Below are 16,220 nucleotides of genomic sequence, written 5' to 3' on the forward strand. Positions count from 1 at the left end.
ATACACTTACTGTGACAACTGTTAAAGTGTGTCTGTCAGTCTGTTGGCCTTATAGATAAAATCTTTTCCAAGGAAGTACTTCTTAATTTTTAAACTTAAATCATTCAAACATTTATGCATGAAGTCGTGAATGTGCAATAAATATTATCATAAACGAAATTTCTTCCAGAGTAATGCCCCTTTTTCAACTTAGGTTTTTTGTAACACTTTGATACATATTATAACATGCATTGCCTTGGGTATTTAGTGCTACTAAGACAATCTCTAAATATATAACATTTTATTTGATTACATTTTTACATGCCGTCAACACATTTTTAGTATCATGTTAATACCATGCTTGTTGTTTTCACTTTATTTTGTTGCATAACCCTGTGCTGATATTCGGGATACTTGCCAATGCCTGACTCTGTTTTGTACTTAGTTATTCTTGATTAGTGTTCATGATTGTTAAAAGCTTGAAATTGTATGATTTTTTTAACTTGGCTGACATTTTATGTTACGCCAATTATATTGTATTACCCTTTGCTTTGTCAAGTTCAAGTGGATGTTTGTAAGACCTTTTTTGTTGGTTCCGGGTTTGAATTATTCTTTATTTTTCAATGCCATGAATGACATTTTTTGTTCTTCCTATTGTTTTATATGCTTGCTGCTATCTTATAATCATTTTATATGCTTTTTCAGAGCTTGGTTTGTATACTTTTTTTCTTCTCCATCATTTAATGTTTTCCCCCATAAGACGCAAAGTGAAAATGGCTTTTGCAACCAGCATAAAACCAGAACAGCCTGCGAGTAACTCGCAGTCTGTTCAGGTTTTATGCCGTTTGCTGCTTATCAATACCTAAGGGTTGGTAATGAAGCCTTTAAAACTTGAATTTAGTAAGAAAGGTATTTAATTAAATGTCTATGGGACTACGAATGCTTCAAAATACTTATCTAAGTGGTAAAGGGTTATAAGCAGTGGAAAACAACATGTATTATGCCTGTTAGTGCTCACATCCAAATGTTGTCATATTCATGTTACTTGATTTTTCCTTTTCTGTAAATCAGTTCAGATCACAAAGCAAGCATGTCTATCTCAATCATGACATTTTGTTTCCATTGTTGAGGAAAACTAATCTCATTTAAATTGATGCGAGTATTTATTTACATTTTTAAAACAAGCCATTGATGATTCATATTTAAAGTTAAAACAAGTTTACCGATTCCCCGAGTTGTGTTACTTGCCGATTATTTCCGTACCCGGACAAACGGCACAAGGGCAATCGGTTCCCTGTGTTTTTTTTGCCGTCCGTCGGTCCGTCTGTCCGTCAGTTCTTCCGTCCGAAACTTTGTCCACAGCATAACTCTAAATTTATTCAATGATTTACTTTAAACTTAGAACATAAACAGATGGCAACTAGGAGAAATGCAGTGACCAAGAACCATAACTCTATCTACCTTAGTTTTTTTAATTATCTCCCTTTATTTAATTTCAAAGTATTTTTTTGTCCGGAGCATAGCTCTAAATCTACTGAAGGGATTTACTTGAAACTATAAATATAAACATATGGCAAGTAGGAAAAGTGCAGTGAACATGTACCATAACTCTATCGGCCGTAGTTTTTGTATTATCTCCCTTTATTTAATTTCATAGTAAATTTGTATCCGTTTTGTCCGGAGCATAACTCTAAATCTACTGAAGGGATTAACTTTTAATCTACTGAAGGGATCGTGATTACAGTGATCAAGAACAGTAACTGTTTATAGTCTTCTTTTTAAATAACCTCCCTTTGTTTCATTTTCATATATCTTATTCCCTACAGCATAACTCGAACACTATATAACTAATTGATCATTGAAATATAAATAGATGACACATGTTCCATGTTTTACAAATATTATTCTACTCTCTAAAACAAATGTTCTCATATAAGCAAACACATTTCGGCGAGGATAGCCATGTTAACATGGCTCTTGTATTTAAGTGTTAAATGGGAATCCATGCTATATAATCTTTATTCAGCGTATATATTAATATATACCTATCAAAGTTTTGATCTGACTCAAGGATTGTACATTGTTGTTGATGTTTATTTTATAAATAAGGTATAAATGTTTCTGTAAGCTTTATATCAGTCTAAAAAATGGAAATTAGAATGCCTATTTTCTGTCATTTCTTTAATGTAAACCTAATTGAGTCTAAAAACTGCATGGCTGGGTGTAACTCAGCATTTATGTCTTTTTGTTATGCCCCCGAAGGGTGGCATATAGTTTTTTAACTTTCCGTCAGTCCGTCTGTCTGTCCGTCAGTCCGTCCGTCCGTCCGAAACTTTAACATTGGTCATAACTTTTGCATTATTAAAGATAGCAACTTGATATTTGGCTTGCATGTGTATTTCATAGAGCTGCACATTTTGAGTGGTGAAAGGTCAAGCTCAAAGTCATTCTTCAAGGTCAAAGGTCAAAAAAACAAATCCAAGGGATGTAACAAGATTTAAAGGTAGATAATTTCTATTTATCATTTGGCAGGTACAGATCATTTTTTACAAGGGATATAATAAACAAAATCAAAGCGGCGCAGAAGGGGGCATTGTGTTTCAGATAAACACATCTCTTGTTTTATAAAAGTTTAAATAAAAAATCTTGCAATTGTCATAGTGAAACCAAAGACAAAAACTGAGTAAAAAATGTTTCAGTGTATGCAGAAGTTTCCGAGGAGACTGAAACATTGCAGTTTGACGAAGAGTTTGACGAAGAGTTAAGAGAGGTAGGCTGTTGGACATCATGTATTAATGGCTGCTTTTGGATCTAATTATAATTAGTGAATATCCTTAAACCTTTTCCACTCAGAGGCAAACGGAAAATGGCTATATCCAACCAGCATTAAACCAATGACTCGTAGGCCATTCATTTTTTTGCAGTGTGATTCTCATTAGTATGGTAGGGTTGGAAATTAAGCCTTTATATCTTGAATCTGAGAAAGTTCTTTAAATTAATTTGATTTTCTGTGGAACTGGAAATGCGTCAAAATGTGTTACTGAGCGGAAACGGGTCAAGACAAAATACTTAAACATGCATATTGGAAGTTGTATTAGTTAAGGAAGGGTCTGTGCTGGTTCCATTTTCATTCCACTTGTTGCTTCTAGACTTAAAATTAATCAATTGACTAAATACGTATTTATACTGATTGATTCAGATCTTCTACTCATTTACCGAATTTCATGAATACTTAAAATAAATAAATTCACTTGGGACAAATTGCTTGTGTGTTCTGAGTTGTATAGAGAGAAATGTCTTATATTCAGACCGACTCTCTGCTCACATCTCATGGTTGTGGCCATTTTGCAATGTTTTAAGATATAATTATCGCCACCTTGCTATGGAAGTGTTCATTTTCACCAGTTGTGAAATTCCTGCTTTCATTTTTAATTCTCTTGGGTGGGGTTTGGTCTTGTCAACATTTTCTAATTAAAATTTTCACAATTCAATCTTGAGCACCATAAATTGAAATAAATTGCTTATTGAACCTTTGTTCATTGTTTACCTTCTTTATATAACTTAAATATCATTGTGTATTTAAGTTTTCTTATTTCAATTGAACATTTTGGTCCAAACCATTTTTTCACACCTAATCATCAATCATGGACAGTCCAGACAACTTTTAAATAGGGGCTATTAATTGTATTTTCCATTTGCAAGATTTAACAGCGAGGATGTGTCGCTAAAAAACAATCAAAGTGTCGTTGTTGTTTTTTATGTCAGGTTGAACCTCCAGACGTAGACCACTTGGAAGACTCTGACACACGGGAAGTGGGATTTGATGTAGACAGTGACAATGCCAGTGACAATGAGGATGAGACTGAAGAAGACATAGAAGAAACTGAAAACGAGCCTCAATCTGATGAGGAAAACCCTGATGAGGATTTTGATGAAGAAGAGGTCCATGTAGAAATGCTGAAAAAGCTGATGAAAATTTGAAGATAGTACAGATTTAGATGGTGTGAAAGAAAGACTGCACGGCGATTTGGAAAATGCTCCTGGTGAGAATTGTGAAAGTGAATCAGACAGTGACCGACGAAGTAGTGGTGAGGTGTATCAAAATGCTTTAGATGACAATCGAAAAGTAGTGGATAAATAAAATGTTGAACTGGCAGAAGATCCTGGTGGATCTTCTATAGATCCAGTAAAGGTTAATGCAGACAATGATGATTTGATTAATAATTTAATTGGTGATACTTAAGATTAGATGGTGTTAAAAGTAAACTTGAAGAAAACATTTCAGGGGATATTTTAAATAATGACAAAGACTTACAGATCCTTCTAATAATACTATAAATAAAGCAGCAGAAATAAAACAACAGTTGGGCACAATTCCCACAGCTGATAGTTCTGTTACCAATGCAAATGATGCAAATAGTGAAGAAGTTTCAAACAGAGTAAAATTGATTGTACACAAATGGATATGTTGACAACAAGAATATGTATGCTTTTATTTGATGTTTGATAACTGAATCTTAATGATAACAACATGTTTTAGCAGACTTTTGAAGAAGACTGAATGGTGTAAAGAAAATTACCAAATTCCATGCAATAAAAGCATCATTGGTTTCAAGGTTTGACCTATATCATATGTATATGCATATTGGAGTTAGATTTGTTATCTTGCTGTTTTGTTAGCATGTTTAACAGAAGTCACATATCTAGTTGGTACATCTGTTACCCCATAGCAGTAGTCTAGACGAGAAATTCATATAATTACATTGGCAGTTTTATACATTTGTTTATTTGTATTCTTTGTTTTATAGAGCTCTATATGTACACATAGAGTTTGTCCTGCAATTGTTAACAGTGCTTGCACATATGTACATACATTGAATATTTTTATATATAAACATTACATATTAATGCCATTGAATACTGTGTTAAATGCTTTATGTGTATAGGAATTGTTTGGTTATAATTTCTCGCACAGCTGTGAAGTTGGCTTAGATTTGTTATCTGTTTGCGTACAAGTAAACTTAGCCAGTCAAGCTCTGTCCTCATTTGAAAACATTGATTAACATACCGCAGTCGGATTTCATCTTTTGGTATTGTATCTTATAATTAAAATGAATTCTAATTCATAAGTAATAACAGTAAGTAGTAACTGTAAGAAACAGTAAGTAATAAGTGACTCAAAACTAAATGCATGCAATACGAGAACAAACATCTGTGATTTCTGAGTGCAAATTTAATCTACAAACGCATTTGGATACATGATATATATCACCACATACATGATGTTATTTTTTTTCCTTTAAAAATTTTAGAAACATAGATAAACAATCAACAGTTAAGTGAAAGTTTGGAAGTATACAGTTGATGCATTTTATGTTTATTATGACCGTTTATAATAATAGTCTGTGTGCCATGGATGTCTACACATTGCTCCATCTCAGTTTGTGTTTTGTGTGTTCATCTTGGAAAGCATGTTTTTTGTGGCAATTGTATGTACTCAAGAATAAACAGTTTTGTCAAGAATAATACCATAATGTATGAATTTTAAATTGAAGTTTTGCGATATAAAGGATAAAAGTATTATATCCTTTGATATTGGTGTCTATAATTGTGTGGGACTTTTTTCAAGTGATTCCGCACATAATGTTTGATGTTAAACTAGTAAATATCTTGAAAGTGTTGGTGGCATTTATGAGGTATATATGTGAAATCAAAGTCTGTAAATGTGTCATTATATTAACCAGCTGAATTATGTCTGTCAGTAAGATCAGTGTGACTTTGACATCATTTGAGTAGGATGCATTAGGTATGAATTGCACTTGTCCATCCGTCCTGTACGTAAGTCCTTACCCTTGTGTTTTTAGATCCATCTTTTATCTATGGCTTTATTTCGCTCAAACTTATACATTTGAAAAACCTAAATGTGTGGATTGGTATTAAGAAAGAAATTTTGAATTTGGCTGAGGTTTGGCAGAATTATGGTTTTTGTTTGTTTTTCCAGTATAGAATACATTGTATCAACGTTTTGTGAGTTCAACTCCTCTTTAGCTACTTTGTGGATCGCGCTTTAACTGCATATGTGTATCTTAAAGAAAGGAAATTTTGCGACTTTAAATTTTGGCAGAATTATTACCTGTTTGCCTGTTTTCCCACTGTTGAATAAATACTAGTAGTGGATATGTCTGTGTCCGAATGTGTGTTGTGGGGTTAACAGTAATGTCTGTGTCCGAATGTATGTTGTGGGGTTAACAAAATCTGGGAAACTTTTATAGTTTAACTATATTTATCATGTACTTGATTGTTATGCCCCCAGATCAAATGATCGGGGGTATGTAGATTTTGGCCTGTCTGTCTGTCATTGTATGTGTGTTTCCCAAAACTTTACCCTTGGTCATAACTTTTGCAATATTGAAGATAGCAACTTGATATTTTGCATGCATGTGTATCTCATGGAGCTGCACATTTTGAGTGGTGAAAAGTCAAGGTCAAGTTCGTCCTTCAAGGTCAAAGGTCAAATATATGGCTTCAAAGCGCAGTAGGAGGAATTGTGTTTCACAAACACAGCTCTTGTTTTATAAGGCAGTGTCATCAAATTAAGTGTTCAAATGTCTAATTTGACTTTGAATACATTTTAGTTTGTGCTAAATTTGTCGATGATTAAAAGCAGAAGTTAAAAAATATGTCCAAACAAAGCTGATATCAGTTTGGTAGTTTATTATAGTTAAAAGCAAGTAGTATTTAAAAGACATGCTATATTGTTGGAAAACGAGAACTACAATTATATATGTGCAGTTCTGAGTCTGCATCATAACGTTCTAAGCAAAAATGTGAAGGCATCAAAAACGAAGTTACAGACTAAAATTGATGAAAAAATGCATGATTTGAATAATTTAATGCGTATATATGTGCAATACATTCAAAAGCTTTCTGTTTGTAGCTTGGTTTTGGTTTCACATGTTATAGATAAATGTGTATTTTGTCAAGCAAGAGCAAAATAGTGTAAGTTCAGTTTAGATACATAGAAAATGTGTGTATGCCAGTACATACATTTTTTTGTTGTTCAATTCATTGAAAGAAATTCAGTTTACAACGTACAGTGTATACTTTTTGATGATAAGTTCTGCTTTAAACAACATTTGTTAACAAGTTAACCCGTCAAAGATCGTAAATGAAAAATAAATTCACTTGTTGATACTGTGTCTTGACATTCCAGGGAAATTGTGATTTTGTTGTTAAATTTCCCCCTTGTTAGTTTCTGTATTCGTTAAGACTAACTGTTTGTGGGACGGTTTTAGTTCATTTGAATGCATATATAATTATATATATAAACGTTTTGCACAGGCATGGGATTAAGTGCCCGATTGTTATACATGTTGTTACATATTCTAATATTATGTTGTACAGTATAGCATAAGAAGTTATAATATTTACCATGGGCTGTGGCAATACGTCTTAATACCTAACAAATTTCAATTTGCAACAATTTTATGATAATTGCATCATTAAAAATGAAAATAATACTGCCGTTTCCTTTCTGTGTACCTTTTTCAGCCGAGTTGTAGGTCTATTAAGTGAATTACTCTTTTCATGTCATGTTTGAGGCTTGCTAAAGTGAAAAGTGAAAACACCATTTATAAATAACAAAATGCTAAATACCAAGTAAATATGGTAAATGTATAGTATAAATGGGGAGCCCACTTTTCTAATGACTGTTAAATCGCAATAATTAAGCCCCCATTTTGAGCAATATGGATAAATTGCTTTTCACTGATTTGTCATTCCGGCCATTTACCATTGTATGTCCCGTTAATATTTAGATGACGCGTTTACCTGCAATCACGCATTTTGAAGAGGCAACCAACAATCCTATTGTTTGAGATCAACATGTCAACGGTCAGGACATGTATCATGAAGATCGTTTTAAGAGAACGCTTTGTCCATATCTGTAATATTTATGCAACACGAGAGGAAATGAAGACGACCCCAATCAATTTTGAAATGTTAAATGTAAAAGTCACATGGTCTTGTGTAATAAAATTTGTATCTACACTCCAATATAAGTTCCAATTTTTTTTGTAATATTGTTTCTAGAGAATGGCTTGAGGGATTTCATGTAAACTTAAAATAAAATTCACCATAAAGAAATTACCCCATAGGCAGATTTTGGTTTCTTTAGGTCGAAATGTCAAATTTAGGGGCAATTATATACTTGAAAATCTTTATATACACTTCTGTATACTGAAACAATACTATTTGTCTGACAATGTTGTTTTCCAAAAATGGTGGGTTCACTCAAACACAATTCAAATGTTCGATGAATATCTACTTCATTAGTCTTATATTATGACAAGATTAAGAGCTCTCAAACAGCTCTTGTTACTTTTTATGCCCCCGGTAGGGTGGCATAAAGCAGTTAAACTGTCCGTCAGTCCGTCTGTCTGTCTGTCAGTCTGTGCGTCCGTCCGAAAACTTTAACATTAGCCATATTTTTTGCAATATTGAAGATTGCAACTTGATATTTTGAATGCATGTGTATCTCATGGAGCTGCACATTTAAAGTGGTGAAACGTCAAAGTCAAGGTCATCCTTCAAGGTCAAAGATCAAATATGTGGCTTCAAAGCGGCGCAGTAGGGAGCATTGTGTTTCTGACAAACACATCTATTGTTTCATATCAACAATACATATATGAATTCCAGGCACCTTTGGGCAGACTCAGTGGCAGGCACAGCCCGAGATGACCAATTAGAATCAAGCGCAGACTGAGGCAGCCAATCCGAACACAGCAGGCTTTATTCAGACTGCTGGCCACTTTCAGCCATACAGTATTTTTGTAATCCACACATACCAGTACACAAAATCATTTTTTATTGCCTAGTGTTTGGAAATATGTATTATTTATATTGATCTGTGAAAAGTTAGTTTCATACTTCATTTTGTCGATATGTTCAAGTGTTTAACCGTACAGATATAACTGCAATTATCCATGAAGCATTAAGTAAATTATTTATAAGCTTTAAATTTTTAGTATCCTTAAATTTGAATATTTGAGTACAAACAAGTGGTCATATAATTATTTGAGTACCCATACATTGTTCTGTGCTAGTACCCAAAATGTCTTCAGTAATATAATTGGAAGACAATGTGTAATATTTTAAAAAACTAAATGTTTTTTTTTCATTTTTAAAAGAAAATGTAATAATTGACCACATCCCCACACTATACACCCCTCTCCACCCCCACCTCTACCCCTTTTTTGATTGAAGTATTGAAATAGGTCCCTTAACCTTACACAAGAAAACTAGATGAACGGTCTGCACCCGCTAGGTGGTGCTCTTGTTAGAATTTGTTATAGCTGGTGAATATGCAGTGTGCAATGAAAAATTTACAGTGAATTAAATCAAAGAAAAGAAGTATCATATCATAATATGAGATTAATAAGTCATTCACCTTCATCAGGTATCTGAGAGGGACCGTAATCTTGACAACGCCATCCTTCAGTCAGGCAAATTCAATGTGGCCCTAACCTCATGGTTGAGGCAGGGGGCATTGTGGTTATGGGCGCGGAGAATTCTTCTTCTAGTGCGGTGGGCGAGCGCCTGAGTCTAGCTGGGGTGAACCTAGTACGTTGTGGCATCGATGAGGATTTAGGGTTTGGGACGTGAGAAGATCGATCTCTCGCTCGAGTTGGAGTGACGGCTTGCGGAGGATCTCTAGCATACCAGTTGCAGTTTAATGAAGAAGAATGACCGGCGAGATAAACGGGCTGTCCAGTAGGCGCTGCGGTGGAAGTGTGTATCCTAGAAGGCAACTCAGTGGAAGTCGATTGTAGCTCAAAAGGTGAGATCAAGAACGTCGGGGTACCCAAGATAGCGCTGTGGCGGAAATCGTCGATTTCCCTGATTGTGCGGTTTCGAAACTTTGTGGAAGCCATACTGGCGTTGTGGCGGAAGTGACCAAGTCTGCGTGGTTGCGGAGTTTTGCGGTAGTCCAATAACTATATCGACAGTAGTTGGTTGTAGCCCGTAGGGCGCGTGTGCGGTGGAATTTGACGATAGTTCATATGGTGCTTCGGTGGATGCTGGTGATACAAGTGTGCTCTCAACAGTGGTGACTGAAGCCGACGGAAGACCTGAGATGTCAACAGTTTTATTGTTCGTGTCTGTGGAAATAAACTATTTCTTTAATTTCTGTAACTTTCGTTTAAGCTGATTCGTGTACGTCGCTGTTTCCGTCATCTCTTCGGGAATTCGATCAACTTCTGTTTGACTAAAAATCTTCTCATCAATCGCTTTTAACGAGTCCAATATTTCCCAAATGTTGTTCAAAATCACCTCCATGGAGTCACGATCATTTTCATCTTTTGCAGTCTGTAATTCTTCAAATTCATGTGCGATAATTGCTCGACTCCCATTCCGGATAGACAATAGTTTATGTAAATCTTGTATCATTGTCATTTTTCGTCACGGCACCATAATTTGTGAGAAATGTTGCTTAGAAAGTACTACGCGTCTTAACGGTTCGATCCTTTATTTTCTCTATTTAAATCATAACAATTACAATGACGCTACCGTCATCGACGGCCGACGTTAACGCGCCAAATGGCGGCAAAGCATGACGTTACATATTCTCCTCCGATTGTTAATAATTGTCACTTTTCGCGGCACCAATATCGCGATCGTGTGAGATAATAAAAGAACAAAGCGTTGTGTGTTCAGGTTCTTCCTTTTACTTCAGATTCAAATATAAACATGACGTATATTAACAACAACAAATATAACATGACGTCAAGGACGGACTACACTAAAGCGCGGCGCGGCAAAAAACGTTACGTTACATTCACAACATTGTCCTCGAGTTATTTGCCATTTATCATATATGACATGATTGTTTTTTTTTCGTCCTTCATAGGCGGAGGGATCTTGTTTTGGCGTTGTCCGTCCGTCCGTCCGGCACTTTTGTGTCCGGAGCCATATCTTGGAAGTGCTTTGGCGGATTTCATTGAAACTTGGTGTGAGTATATATATGGATAAGAGGATGATGCACGCCACATAGCATTGTACACCATCTGTTTATAACGGAGTTATGGCCCTTTGTATCTTGAAAAAATGCTTTTTAATATAAGCTTTGATCTTTATCTCCATTAACACATGAATAAAATCCATCAAACTTGCCATAGTTGTTCTAAATCATCTGGGGGTGCTTCACACTCAACACCCATAATCCTAGGGACTAAGGTCAAGGTCACACATTGAGGTTAAAGGTCACAAATGTGATGAATTATTCATTATTTAGTTATTCCTTTACTATGCATCAAGAGATTCTGTAATAACTGTCAACAATTGTTCTCCATTATCTAGCTGAGTGTCGAATATAAGATCCAGGTTGCTAGGGTCATGGTCAAAGTCACACACAAAGGTCAAAATCACACATTTGGATTAAATATGCCTTATTTGGTAAGGATTCTACCATACTAAAATTAGTTTAAAAAAATAATTGACAAAAGGCACAATCCTTCACTTGTACCTTTTCTTTTAGTTCTTCACCCAACCATAAACAAAATTTATTTCGCGGGTGATGTTAATTCAACGAATTTGATTGTAATTCAAATGTTGTCTTTAAATATTAGTTGGATGTTTAATGGAAAAATGAACTCTTTAAAGCTCGAACCATTGAGTCATTTTTTTAATCTTCTTTCTGTTATTTATAAATCTTCAACGTTAGATTGGAGGTACAACATAAAGTTATATATTGTTCAATTTTCATTGCATTTATGTTTTTATTTTTGGTAAATTATTCCTATAATAAGGAAGATATGGTATATTATTATATTTTCAGTTCCTTCTGGAGGACAGAGCACCAAACGTGAAATCCGTGAAAGAGTCGGGAGAGACGTTACAACTCAACCTGGAGGCTAAAGAACGGCAGGCCATCAAGAACCAGACGGCGCAACTTGACAAGCGATGGAGTGACCTGAATTTACGGGCCGAACAGCGGTCCCAGACCCTCGAAAACATCGTCGGCATCGACCAGGAGTTCCAAGAAGTGCGTGAGCCGTTGGTTGGCTGGCTTGATGGAGCTCAGAAGAGGTTTGCAAGTTTGGAACCATCCACGATGGATGCGGATAATATTGAGAAGATTATCAAATACCTGGTTGACCTTAGAAATAAGATGAACTTTCTGGATGAAAAGACGAGAAAACTCGCGCTCGTGGGAAAAGAACTTCAAAACCATTGCAAAGGTAAGAAGTATTGCTTTTAAATGGTAATACGAATGACAAATATTCAGTACACTAACTTTAATATATATTTATGGACATCGAAGGTAGTGGGTGATAGGAACGCCCATTGTTTATTCATAAGGCATTTGTACAGGTGATCACAAGGCAGTATGTTGGGCTTGATGGTTCCAATATTTTAAAGCTGTTTATTATAAGATTTGGGATAGAATTTTTTGCGTCATTTTTACTGTCTATTATAAAACATGTTGGTTTAGAAAACTGGCTGACATTTTTGCAGCTCTAGATTAAAAGAATTATTGCATGTGATGTAATATTGTCAAACGTCTATTGTCTGTGTATTGGTCCTTTTGTTGAATTTTGAGTTGTTATACAAGAATTTCATAAGTGGAGGAGCTTAAGATTGTGATGACAGTTTTTAATGAAGTATCTTTTCCCATATATACATCAGGTGATGTGCACAATAGATGACTTTTTGGAGTGGTTCACTGATGAGCAGAAGTTGTTGCAGTCATGTGAGTCTATCAGATGTGATACTGTGCGTATTCAGAAACAGCTGGCTGAATAGAAGGTACCCATCAAGTGGCAAATTGTGGAATAGATAATGTCAGTCAAACCATTGTGAGTTTGTGCTTGCTGGCACTTATAAATAGATTTTAAATGTAGATTTTTCTCACAGGTGTCTAGCTACTTATTTAGACATCAGCTATTTGAAAATAGTGTTTTAGTCGATTTTAATTTGTAGCGTAACTTAAAAGCATGAACATATTCTTGAACCAAACATCTAAGAAAGTATTATGTAATTTTGTTTACTACCAAATAAGACGTTCATATGAATTTCTTTAAAATTGTCACTTTATGAGTTTTAGTATGGTAGGTTCTTGTTTTCGTCGTGGGTTCTTTTTTAGTCATGGTTATAGTGATAACGTGAAATCACATGACAGAACATTCCCACATGATGCAATTATTACGGAAAAAAAGTTGTTACAGTCATTCGTTTTGCTGATCAAACATGCGACAAAAATATGTCGATATTGTCATTCTTGAGAACTCAATACGTTCTTATCAAATATTTCCTCTTTTATGTATTGTTCATATAGTGTTCCTATGGAGCACTTAATCCATTATTTATGACTATTTTTCATACTGTATCATATGTTGACATCTTTTTCACAAGAAAGTAATCTCTCTTGCATTGTCAGTTTTAAGGCTCTTTATGGTATGCAAATCTTGAAATTGGAAAAGTCAATCATAATTCACAGCACAACAGGAACCTGTTTTCAAGATGGCAGTTTGTCATTGGCAACACTATCGATTATTCATTATTATTACAGTGGATACACATTTGAGAAAAAAAAGGTTACAATTATAAAGACCAAAGATTAATAAAAATGTTTATAATGATTAATCGTCATATATTTATAAAATATTTGTGATATAACAACTTTATGACAAGTACCCTCTACTCAACAAGCATATTGCATACTGCTTATTTTATGTACGCCTACAAAAAGTAAATAAGATATTTCAACAAGAAATATACAATAGAGCCTGATACAGTTAATAATTCCGTCCTTGCTGGCAATAAATGACGACATCAATGCCCAGAAAGCCAAGGCCCGCGATAGCATAGCAACTGGAAATCGCCTAATTCGAGAGGGCTTCGTGGAGGATGAGACTTGTTTCAACGGGAAAATGGAGCAACTGAAGCAACAGAGTGACACAGTCGCCAAGCTGGGCACCGACAGACTGGTACAGCTGGAGCAGGCATTGCCGATGTCAATGACGTTCAAGAACGCGCACCAGGACCTGGTGAAGTGGTTCCAGGAAGTGGAGCCTATGATTGCTGAGCTCGCAGTCGTGTCCATTAACCAGGACACCGTGAAGAAACAGCAGGACAAGATCAAGGTGAGGGGTTTCTCTGCTTATCAATGTTTTGTTCTTAAGGTTGGAAGTGTCTCCATGGCTAGGCTGGAACCACAACTATGAACATTATAAAGTACAATCTATATAAGACGCATTCTTTAATTAGCGAATCGAAATAAGTAAATAATAACAAACAATAGTATCAAACATTTTTATTTATCAATATTTTCAGTTATGTCTTAGTGTGACACAAAGAGTGGTTCTTAAATCACTTCAAATAACAATTTTTAAAAATTTGTTAATGGACAAAACTAAGTTAGGATGTCCCTTTTATTTTAAAGAATATTTTTTAGACGTACGTCAGATATATGACCCACATCATATAGGAAAGGGTCTTATGCCATAAATGTGGATAGTGTTGCTCTAGTCTGGATTACCTGCCCCTGACACTTTGTATTGGGTCAGGCACACATGATTCATGGCGGCAGCAAATGTGTTCTTTAAAATGGATAATTATTTGATTTTCGGAGCAAGGAGTTCAAATTATGATACTGTGAAACCATTATTATTCGTCAGACATTAATTTTCGTCTTTTTTGTCCTTCGACCGATGGACGAATTCAAGATCCTAACGAACAATCATGTCACATATTTGAAACAAATAAGACTGAATTACCGTAGGCATGAGGCATTTAAATCCAGCGTAATCCACGCATATACAAAGGGCTCGAAATTAACACTCGCACACTCGCAAAATGCGAGTAAAAAAAGATTGCAAGGTAAGTTATAAGCCACTAGTATTTTTGCAAGTAAAGAAATAGTGAAAAAAACGAGTTATATTGCTAAATGCGTTCGACGGCGTGAACGCTAAACCGTAGGTCAATTTTTTGAACGTCCAAATACCCATATGCGGAAGCGCGCACCTTGTTTGTAGACTGGTATACTTATAGTACAGATACCCGGATGGTATTGATACAAAGAACATGAAACAGTCGACTATTCACACTCAAGTTAAATCCGGTTTTGACACAAAGGGGTGTACATTATACAGTGTACTGACAACCGACATTTCCTGTAAAACGCGAATGCAATAAGGCTGTATCGAATGCGTCAACATCGTTTAGGTAGAATAGTGCTGATTAGCGCTAATTGTTAACAAATTTATTACCCATTGTGTGTATTGTGTTTTTCAGGGGTGTTGCAGTTTATACAGCCAACGCGCGGCGAATCCGGATTAAAGACAATACTATTAAACGCAATTAAAATATGACGATGTGTGATCAACACCTGACTGAAATATATTCTGCGCTTTTATTACAAATTAATAAAGAACATATTGATTTGTGTTCGGTTGTTTGGTTTTAACTGCATCTACTATTTTTGTACATATACATAAAAACCCGTACCTTTGTTTTTTTTATAACTCGTTAACGGTTATTCAGTCCCACTTATCCGCTAATCATAACAAAGAACGTGTCAATGACATAAAATAATAAGGGACAGTTACTATCACCTGAAAAAACAGACTTGTTAATTGGCATATGCCAAACAAGGCCCACCTCCTGCAAGTGACTACCAAGTGTCACCCCTCTTTCCCCAGCACGATTTTTTCGCAACCGCGTATTACATGTATTACAAACATTACAAACAAATCGGACGCTTTTTTTTCAAAACCAGAAATGGACGAATTTAAGTGCTGACGAAATAGTCATTTTTTTAAAAAAAGAACGAAATTTCGTGCTGACGAAAATAATTGGTTTCACAGTAATCGGTACGTTTTATTATAATTAATATATTTGTGATATTGATTTTTATTGATTCTTACGCAAAACCTCAGTACATAGACATATTTATATGGCTATATTTCGGAGAGAAAGGATTTCGGATAAACTTGTATAACGCAATTTTTAAGTAGTAATTTACAATCCCTTTGGTTTATCTTCGTGACACATGTGTGACAATTATTCCATGTGCCATGAGATATTTCCATATTCGGAGTGTATAATTTTCTACTGTTCGATTTAGTTTGCATGATGCAAAGTAAACACTGCATAATTTCTTGAAGACATTAGTTTATGTTAGTACACAATCTCCAACGTATTGTTAAGCATATAAGTGGACGAAGAAAACAACAAAATAC

The 16,220-nt window shown here is 35.1% G+C and overlaps 1 protein-coding gene across 2 annotated transcripts in view; it reads left to right on the forward strand.

The window, feature by feature from the left end:
- Positions 1-7,499, forward strand: part of LOC127866838 (uncharacterized) — a 57,795-nt gene extending 50,296 nt beyond the window's left edge. For both annotated transcript variants that reach the window (XM_052407671.1, XM_052407670.1), the window contains 2 exons: positions 2,679-2,749; positions 3,745-7,499. In XM_052407671.1, the coding sequence (XP_052263631.1) occupies positions 2,679-2,749; positions 3,745-3,960 (287 nt within the window). In that variant the 3' untranslated portion in view covers positions 3,961-7,499. The remainder of the gene's footprint in view (positions 1-2,678; positions 2,750-3,744) is intronic.
- The last annotated feature ends 8,721 nt before the right edge of the window (positions 7,500-16,220 follow it).

The sequence above is a fragment of the Dreissena polymorpha genome, chromosome 2 (genome assembly GCF_020536995.1).
Source record: "Dreissena polymorpha isolate Duluth1 chromosome 2, UMN_Dpol_1.0, whole genome shotgun sequence".
NCBI lineage: Eukaryota > Metazoa > Mollusca > Bivalvia > Myida > Dreissenidae > Dreissena > Dreissena polymorpha.